Source organism: Sinocyclocheilus anshuiensis, unplaced genomic scaffold (genome assembly GCF_001515605.1).
Source record: "Sinocyclocheilus anshuiensis isolate Anshui unplaced genomic scaffold, SAMN03320099.WGS_v1.1 scaffold121, whole genome shotgun sequence".
Lineage (NCBI taxonomy): Eukaryota > Metazoa > Chordata > Actinopteri > Cypriniformes > Cyprinidae > Sinocyclocheilus > Sinocyclocheilus anshuiensis.
The window spans coordinates 934,846-945,500 of record NW_015539856.1 but is presented as its reverse complement, the minus strand read 5'-3'; the positions used below and the strand labels follow the sequence as shown (position 1 = coordinate 945,500).

Below are 10,655 nucleotides of genomic sequence, written 5' to 3'. Positions count from 1 at the left end.
TTTTATATTTTATATTATATATAAATATATTTAATATATAAAAATAACATATTTTTCTTAAACATATAGCGTTTGTATATATATATATATAAACTATGGCCAATGCAATTAATGTAATTTCTTAAATAAATTATGTAATATAAATATATAAAACAAAAATGAATAATTTATGTACATTTAATAAAAATTTCTTTAGGTATAATTTCAAACATTGATCATTAATACCAACAAGTGTTTCTAAAAGTGTCTCATATGTTGCAGATGAAAAATGGAATGTATTTTTAAAAATTCAAATTTAAATAGAATCCAACTGGCGTACACCTGGCAACCTGACTTTCTTTCGCTTTCTCTCCCACACTCACGTTTCCTTTCCCATGTCTGTACCCTTTCACGCTCACAATTGCGTGTTTTCCCGTAATTTTCATCTGCGTATCTGTGCAGAAGTGTTTTGTGTGGCGTTTCACACGAGCTAATGAGACACAAGCTAAAGCCTCCTTTTCGCTGATCAACTTGATATATTTTTAATGGCTGCGATTCAGAAGCAGATTTTAAAGCAGAAGCTCCGCGCTCGAGTCCCTCACCTCTGATTCCTTTTTCTCTGGTTTCTCTCAAGGCCCGAGGGAATAATGGAGCCGTAGCAGTAAAGTGATGTGATCTGTTGACAGTAATCAGCCAGTCAATTGACAGAATCAGACGCGGTGGCACAGAGATAATAGATTTAATGGAAAGTGAAACACCAGTCCTTCCCAGTCCAACAGCATTTTTCTCTAGAGTCCTCAGCTCTCTCATGCTTTTCTCGCTTTCGTCTCTCGCCATTTAAAAGCCTTTTCAGACAGCGAGGTGAACACGACGCAACCAAACCAAACACATCTTATGACTGTCACATGGCTCAAGCTCTTGTCGTATTTACATCACGTTGCTCTCTGGCCCATTAAACCGAAGGAGAAAGCTGTGTTTGTTATCTTTGTCGCTGCATTAATGCTTTATGAGGCCTACAGCTTTGCTGGCCTTTTTAAGTCTGTACCTGGTTGCCAAGTCATGCAGAAATAACTCCCTTGAATATGAAGAAATCAGAAGCTCATCGTTAATTATTCAAAACACTAAATAGGTCACTGGTTCTCATTATAAGTTGCACGCAGATGGAGAAGGAACCTCAGCGAGGACTGAGAACAAGCAAACACACAGATTCCTTCACGGATGTGGATGTGTGTCTGTTTCATAACCAGCTGTCCCCTTACATCATTTAATGATCACTTGTTTTGAAATCTAAATGTCACTGACAATATTTATACTGCACTTTCCATGAATACAATGCAATTTGGTAGCCCGCTGGTTTATGTAAAGTATTTAAAACACATATTTGTTGGATATGTTAAAAAATGGGTTCTTAAAATCTCCAAAATCTTATATGTGACCCTGGACCTCAAAACCAGTCATAAGGGTCAATTACAACCAATACAACTATTTGAAAATCTGGAATCTGAGGGTGCAGAAAAATCTAAATATTGAGAAAATCATCTTTAAAGTTGTCCAAATTAAGTTCTTAGCAATGCATATTACTAATCAAAAATTAAGTTTTGATATATTTACAGTAGGAAATTTACAAAATATCTTCATGGAACATGATCTTTACTTAATATCCTAATGATTTTTGGCATACAAGAAAAATCAATAATTTTGACCCATACAATGTATTGTTGGCTATTGCTACAAATATACCCCAGCGACTTAAGACTGCTTTTGTGCTCCAGGGTCACGTATCACGATATGAGTAATTTTATATCACGATGACGATATATCTCATGTATCACTCTTAAAAATAAAGGTAGTTTTCATAGTTTTCACTGTGTAAATACAATTCCGTATTAAAGTTACAAAAGTGATTTAGTCGAGTGGTGCGATTTTCTCTCACTGTTGTTTGATTAACATGAATGACAGACAGGAGGAAAAATAGGCTGCTTCCTCTTTAAAACCGAACATCTGGATCCAAAATACTGTTACACATGTGTTTTCTTTCTCAGCTGTTTACTTTCACTTAAGACCTGAATGACTGTGTTTATGAGGATACTTGCAAAGACGGGCATTTAGACACATATAAGTATGTGTATTTAACCGTTCAATGCCAATACAGCAACAAAAATATTCAGACGCTCTAGGAGCAGCGGATTCATGTGCGCGGCCTGTGGAAACAGTCTGACAAACCACAATGCTTTAAAATGTGTGCAAATGATACATTTTCATGACCATGGTGCACCGTCCGCAACTTGACGTGAGTACACAACCATGATAAAGACGATAGTCCAAAATACCGGTTGAAAAATTTCTACCGGTTAATCGTGTCTACCAGTATATCGCCCACCCAACACACCACACAACAAAATTACTAAAACTTTAACTAAAATCGAAAACAAAAAAATATAAAAATAAAAACAGATTCACAATATTTATAAAAACTATAATAGTATTTCAGTGATACTAAAGTAACACTGGTTATTGCATGATCAAAGTAACATAATTTGGATAACATAACCAAATTTTCACATAAACAACCTTATTCCTTTCTTATTGTTGATTGCATTTGTCAATCTTAACCTTCAACCCTGTTACCCAAAATATTGTAGGAAAAAAAAAAAAAAACATTGAATAAATATTTATCTTTAAATTTTGGGAAATATAACAAAAACAACAACAACAAGTAGCTATTGAGTGATGTAATTTAGAGATGTAATATGTAATTTGAGTGATATTTACAACCCTGTTACCCATGTTTGCATCGTTTGTTTTGTTTATTTTTAATGGTATAAGTTTTGTCTATTTATTTCTAAAAGGTTTTAAACTGTATTTAGACATGCTACGGATATTGGTAACAGGGTTGAAAACAAATCTAACCCCATTAATTAATGTAAAACAAATTTCTTATAATATTTACTAATATGCTATATTTAAATGGACAACCTGAGGATGATGATCAACATTTTTGAGGATCAACTCTCTCTTTGTTTAGAGTCTCATAAAGCTTGGATGCAGAAGGAAGTAAGACACAAAGTCAGTCTTTATGCAGAGCTCATTTTATGTTGCTGTTCCTCGGTTGTCCTCATATTTGTCATAACGCACGTGTGCTTGGGATCCTCCAGATGGCTACACCACAGATGATATCGAGTTTTACTGGCGAGGGGGAGACGGAGCCGTCACGGGGGTGGAGAGGATCGAGCTGCCTCAGTTCTCCATCGTGGACTACAAACTCATCTCCAAGAACGTGGTTTTCTCCACAGGTTGAGTTTATTCTCCTTTGTGTGTGTTGCACAGTTGGGACCATGAGTCAGAAGTAATGTTTGATCTAGGGGTGGGCGGTAGGACCAGAATGTTATATCACTGTATGAGTTTTTTTCATGATAACGGTACATATTATCTAATGAGAAAATAATTTTACAAATGAAAATGGTATTTCAGGGTTTTTTTTAAACTTGAAGGACACAAACCAAAAGATATGATTATTCAAGACTTCTGTTACAAACAAAAGTAAAGCTAATATAAAACGGATGGGTCTCACCCTGAATTCTTTGGTATTTTTATCAGAGCTGTGTAGATTACATTAACATAATCTGTTATGGATTCCAAATTACATGACAAAAATCGTAGTTAGTAACGTAATCCATTACACATTTTAGGTAATATAATCTGACTACTTTTTGATTACTCATTTATCACATTGATTTAAATAGGATAATCTTGTATTAAAATAAAAATACAAAGAGAAAGAAAATATATTCTGTTCATTGTCATTAATAACAAGTGCATTAAACATTACATTACTGTAAGGTCCCAAACTAGAAACCGCAGGGGGTTCACGAGTTTAGACTGAGAAAGGTTAATAATTAATTAAATCATAAAAATGTAAAGTTAAAATAAATAATTTTAAAATAACAGTAAAAAAAAAAAACATACTAAAAATGATGAAGTATTTCGTTTTCCTGATGTCATCTGACCATTAACCAACATCAGAGGACCATGAAGATGCAAATGTGTTACTTAATTATTAAATTATTACCTTAAAATCTCAGGGGTACTTCAAGTAAATATATTAGATGAAAGAGGTTCAGATGACACAAAAAAAGTTTGGGAATCCTTGCATTGCATGTAAATAAGAAATAATGTGAATTTGTGCATTTTAATGAATTTGAAGACAAAAGCCTTCCGAAGTCATAGAAATAAATGGTTAAATAACCCATAATTTAATGTGTTCATCAGTAATGCTGAGAAAACACTTCTTGAAACGGAAATGTTTTTTGTAAATCCAGTGGTCAAATTCTGTGTGGCTTGTATATTTTCTGTTTAATTATAGTGACTGGTCTTTGTGTGAACGTCCACAAAACTGGAAGACTTTCTGAATGTATGAATAAGCGGTTGGCTATTTTAGAAAAGACGGAAAAAGAAGAATTAGGGAAAATCAATAAATTATAAATAATTTATTGCAATTGAGTGAATAATATGTAATCATGTAATCCATAAAAAAACTTATTTTACAATGTAATATAATCTAATTATAAGTACTTATTTTTTGGAATCTGATGACATATTCCAGATTACATGTAATCAGTTACTATCCAGCTCTGATTTTTGTTAAACTACATTCAAAGGCTTCATGTGCAACAGCCGTTATACACACATCTGTGAGCACACAGAAAGATGATATACGCCCCGGCCTGGTATGATCCCTACAATTTATCCACAAAAACATCACAAGCTGAAATGTTGTGGTGCAGACCTTATTGCATGCATATATAGTTACAGTGTCCTTTTGCTAAACCTTGAAGCGATGTATGCGATGAGTAAGCATGTGAGTAAGTGCATATAATTTGTTTTTCTCCAGTCTTATTATCATCACTGGTCTGCCTTTCAGGAACAGATAACAGGAACAGTCTGGCTGTCTGACTCTACCCACACTCTCAGACACGCCGCTTATTATTGTGACCTGTTCTGCCACCAAATATATATTTGAGGTGGTCTGTGTGTTTACTAGATATGGACCAATGCATTGAATGATCAAATTAAAATGATCAGCATTCTGCAATACAAGAAAAAGACTGATGCTAAAAACAACAGTTTATTGATAATGGTCAGTCCAGTTTTTTTTAAAGAAATGATGCATTATTGCATTAAATTGATTAAAGGATGCATTGTATTGATAAAAAGTGACCGTAAAGACATTAACTACATCACAAAAGATTTCAAATGAATGCTGTTCTTTTAAATTTTCTACTTATCAAAGAAACCTGAAAAATCATGCATCACAAAAATATGAAGCAACACGACTGTTTTCAATAATCAGAAATGTTTCTCGAGCAGCAAATCAGCATATTAGAATGATTTCTGAAGGATCATTTGACACTGAAGACTGGAGTAATGTTGCTGAAAATTCAGCTTTGATCACAGAAATAAATTACATTTGAACAGATATTAAAATAGAAAACGGTTATTTTGAATTCCAATAATATTTGACCTTTTTTTTTACTGCATTTTTTATCAAATAAATGCAGCCCCGGTGAGCAGAAAATGCTTCTTTTACAAACATTTACAATTTTGCACACCACCCCTAACTTTGTATGGTACGACTACAGCAATTCCAAAATGGTTATTACTAGATGTTACTAGAGAGCATGAATGAAACCGTCCTTCTTTTTCTTTTTTGGACCAGGTTCTTATCCTCGTCTGTCTCTGAGTTTCAAACTCAAGAGGAACATCGGTTACTTCATCCTGCAGACCTACATGCCCTCAATCCTGATCACCATCCTGTCCTGGGTATCCTTCTGGATCAACTACGATGCTTCTGCTGCCCGCGTGGCTTTAGGTGGGACATCTGATCAAGTGATGTGTTTGTTGGGCTTATGGTGACCATTTTATGCTGTGTCTTTATTTTGTATGCTCAGGGATCAGCTGTGATGGTTCTTTGGATTTCCGGTACTTGTTTTACAGGCTCTTTTCTGTTTGCCTCTCATTGCAGTTGAGTAATACATCAGTGACTGTGATTTTGCCAAGATGTGTTTCTGTATCAACATCCTTGTTGGTCCTGGAACAACATTCCTATATTGTGCTGCAGTGATGGCATAATGTTGTAGGTTAACCTGGAAGTTTACATCACCCTGGTTCCCTCTACAAAACCCAATAGGATTTTCATGTTGGCTTTTGGATTATTGCAGAAAAAAAGCTCTGTGACCAACAAAGTTTATGATTCTTACACATTTTGTGCATCAAGATAATCTTCACAAATGAATACTTTTATGCATTTCAAAGCTTGTGTTTGAAACAACGAGGCTGTGAATGTGAACTAGAGAGATGATAAATTGTCCTGTTCGGTGTGATGGTTTTTAATGACCCAGACAACCTCAAAACAAGTAAAAGCTTAAAAAACCACAAGGCTGTATTGCTGATGGTGTAGAATAAATCACAGACCTTTTTTCAGACATTAAACTAACCAGTGCTGAGTAGATTACTTACAAAGTAATCCGTTATGGATTACAAATTACATGAGGAAAATTGTAGTTAGTAACGTAATCTGGATTACACATATTAGGTCTGACTACTTTTTGATTACTTTTAGACTACTTTTTACCTAACGTGTTTATCACATGACTTGAATGTGAGGGGAAAAAAACAAAGAAAGAGAAAATATATTTCATACCTTTTTATCAATATTGTGAAATGCATTAAACATTACATTACAGCGGGGTTTCCACAATCTGATTATGAGTATTTTAAAACATAATATAATCTAATTACAAGTATTTAATTTTTGGATTTTTACGTAATCCAGATTACACAGATTGGGACAATGTAAGTCTAAAGATGCAAACTAACTTTTTTTAAGTTTTAGTATTAATTCCTGCAGCACTCTATTAACAATTCTGACCTTAGCTTTCATTTATAAGCAGATATGGGATATTCCTACTCGACATCTGAGATTTCCAACCGTAGAGGTGTTCCTTTGCTCGACGCTCGAAATACAAGGAGACAAGAAATCGGCATTATGGTTAGCTTTACAGGTGTTCAGAGTCTCCTGCCAACAATATTGCAGAGAATAAACGGTGATACGCATTCATTCAGCAGGTGAAGAATTTCCACAGATTTTTTAATCTCAACAAATGCTTGATAAACAGGTTATATCTTATCATGCTGGAGCTTCAACTCATTGATTCATTGAATTTTTCTGAAACGTGATTACATCCCCCAGGTGTCATCATGTTCATAAGATGTGATAAGACAAGTTTCCAAGTTGGAAGTCCAATAGTCTCGCTTAGCCAGACTTTTAATTGAAGCCATAGGGTTTGGGCTCTACAGCCAAGGACAGATGCAGTCTGAATGACACGTAAAGCGACCAATAACAGTTAATTTGTTCAATGTTTTGTTTAGGAGCAGGTAAATAACAGAACAGCATGCAACCATGTGTCATTCATTCAACATCAGCACAAAGTATAGCAAATAATGGCACAACAATCTGCATTAAAAACCCTAACAAAATAGTTGAAGATGTCTGTAAAGTTTGTTCACCTTTTTAATCAGAATTTTTAATCTAAAACAAATAAGCACCAATTATTTCAAAGATGTGCACTTCAGGCATTAGGCATTCTCAGTGCTCATCCATTTGAAGCACGTCTCTCCACTTTTTAGTGTCCACAACCGATGTGTTTTACTTTTCGTTAGCACAGATTTGTTTCCTGGTGGATTGTTAAAGGGTTAGTTCACCCAAAAATGAAAATTAGCCCATAAATTACTCACCCTCAAGTCATCCTAGGTGTATATGACTTTCTTCTTTCAGACGAATCCAGTCGGACTTATATAAAAAATTGTCTTTGATCTTTCAAGCTGTTTAATGCCACTCAGCGGGTGTTTCATACATCAGTCCAAAAGAAGTTCAATAAAAAGCGTCCATCCATAAAAAAAGTGTCTCACACGGCTCCGGGGGGGTGAATAAAGGCCTCCTGTAGCGATTGATGCGTTTTTGTAAGAAAAATATCCATATTCAAAACGTAATAATCACTATAATGTAGCTTGCACCAACAGTCGTAAACGGAAGCAGTTCCGGGGGAATGACGTATGAGTTCAGCGTTGTGAAAAAAAAAAAAATTCAGTAGTTTTATATGTTGTTTGAGGGTTAGCAGCATCCTCTGAGGTCTTCTGGGGGTTGATTCAGGAACATGTCTTGGCAAAAATCAAGGTGATCTTAGTACATCTGTTCCCCAAGAAGAGAATTGTTCAGCGGTTGATCTTTCGTATTATCATATTATGACTCATATTTGAGATCTTTGGTAGACTTGGGTATTTTTATTTTTTTCAAATCAGAGTACAGTTTAAAACGTTTTTAAAGCATCTCGTCTGAAACTCTGGAGGAGACAATCATGAGATGAATCTTCGTTTTTTCGCATTGCTGCGTAGGAGGAACTAGATATTGTGGTTGTGCTTTCCTTTGGGCAGTACCTGCCTGTGCTCCAAAAGAGGAGGCTCAAATTGCAGATGAAATTGTATGATGCTTGGACTCAAGTGGGTCTTAAATCTGCCTCACTCCAGTGAAAATACAGCGCTGCCAGTGCTCAGCTCCAAACTCTATTAGGAGTACTCTGTAGCCTCTGCTGATCTGCGTTGATGTATTACTGCTGATTAAGCTGACAAACTTTCCTCTGGTCGCTCTTTACTGACATGTTTTATGTCTAGGGCCATGTTCCTGCCATTATGACAAAATGGCTTCTTGTGACGCTGATACTTCGGAGGGAGACGGCGGAGAATAGATCACTGATGATAGGGAGCCGGGCCTTTTGTGTTTGGGTGAACTTGTCAGAATGAATCTGTCTGCAGTGAGGGGCATGTGACAAGGAAACACATGTCTCAACCTTGCTGTATTGTTTAAACAGAAATACAGCGGCTGTGTTACAGACTTGACTTCTCGGTTTCTCTACGTGACTTCAGAATGAATTGCTTGAGCTTTATAAAACGGAGAGTTCTGGTCCTTGATTCTGATTGGCTGAGCCAAGTTCAAAGCTGTTGTAAATTACTCTACAAACATACACCTTTGTTTACTTTGTGTGTTGCTCAGAACCACTTTGTTGGAACCACAACCGATTCTGAGGAACTACATTGTTTGGCGGAAGAATAATGTTTTTATTAATATCATTACACTTTATTTGCTCTGTTTTATTCTGTGAAATAGGGCTTATAGCTTTATTCTACACTGAATGTGTTTGCTATGTATGTGTGAATTTGACCAAACGGAGATGATGAGGATGAACAAATTAAACATTTAGGAAAATGGGAGAAATGCAGATGATTTGATGCACCTTGATTTGGCAGATGGGTTAGAGGTGAGCTTAGAGGCAATAATCCATCGAAAAACTAGATTTGACTCTTTATAATTTACATGCACCATTCAAAAGATTATTTTTATAATACATTTGACTACTTTGATTTAACAAGGATGCATAAAGTTGATCAAAAGGGACAGTAAAGACATTTATAATGTTACAAATTCTATTTAAAATAAATGATTTTCTTTTGAACTATTCAAAGAATCTTGAAAAATGTATCACTTTGTTTCCACAAAAGTATTAAGAAGCACAAGTGTTTTCAACATTGATGATAAATCAGCATATTAGAATGATTTTTCTGAAGATCATGTGACACTGATGACTGGAGTAATGATCAATGCTTTGATCACAGACATAAATTACATTTTACTATATATTCACATAGAAAACAGATATTTTAAATTGTAATAATATTTCACAATATTTCTGTTTTTACTGCTTTTTTTGATCAAATAAATGCAGCCTTGGCGAGCATAAGAGGCCCCTCCTTCGCTGTAAGTCCATGGGGTTTTTTTTGTGCTTGTTTTGCGAAATATCTTCAGTCGGATTGCTTAATAATAGCATCAACAAGCTGCAAATTTTGAGGTGCCACTGATGCCACGAGAACTTTGTGAGGCGAGTTGCATGAGAGCGAACAGACCCCTAAACCCAAGCATTAATTTTCATCATGCAACTCATCCCACAGTGTTCATGAGTGCTACCCGAAATGGTGCTTCGTTTAAATCGAAAAGCACATCTCTAGGTATATCTCAATGCTTCTCTCTGGAAGTGCCGTAGCTCGCGGCAAACCTCTTCGATTTGCATTTGCATTAGCGCATTGTATTCAAGTCGATTGTTGTCAAAGTTTTCATAATGGTTTCAAGTTGGAAGATGACACATGAATAACCTCTGTAATTGCTCCGTTGGCAGCTCCTACTCAGTGCTTGCTGGATAATTACGTCTCACTTCTCTTGTTATATAAAGCTGCAACTGACTTGAGCTGTACTTAATTATGCCTTAACGCTTTCTCTGAACTCCAGGTATCACCACCGTGCTGACCATGACCACCATTAATACTCACTTACGAGAGACCCTTCCCAAGATTCCCTATGTGAAAGCCATAGACATGTACCTGATGGGCTGCTTTGTCTTTGTGTTCCTGGCGCTGCTGGAGTACGCCTTCGTCAATTACATCTTCTTCGGGAGAGGCCCTCAGCGGCAGAAGAAAGCGGCGGAAAAAGCTGCCACGGCCAACAATGAGAAACTCAGGCCCGACCCCAACAAGGTACTGCCGAGCTTTCCACGCACACACACACACACACA

The 10,655-nt window shown here is 35.9% G+C and overlaps 1 protein-coding gene across 2 annotated transcripts in view; it reads left to right on the top strand.

The window, feature by feature from the left end:
* Positions 1-10,655, top strand: part of LOC107684828 (gamma-aminobutyric acid receptor subunit beta-2-like) — a 49,302-nt gene that overhangs the window by 35,255 nt on the left and 3,392 nt on the right. For both annotated transcript variants that reach the window (XM_016481193.1, XM_016481194.1), the window contains exons 6-8: positions 3,135-3,272; positions 5,696-5,848; positions 10,373-10,617. In XM_016481193.1, the coding sequence (XP_016336679.1) occupies positions 3,135-3,272; positions 5,696-5,848; positions 10,373-10,617 (536 nt within the window). The remainder of the gene's footprint in view (positions 1-3,134; positions 3,273-5,695; positions 5,849-10,372; positions 10,618-10,655) is intronic.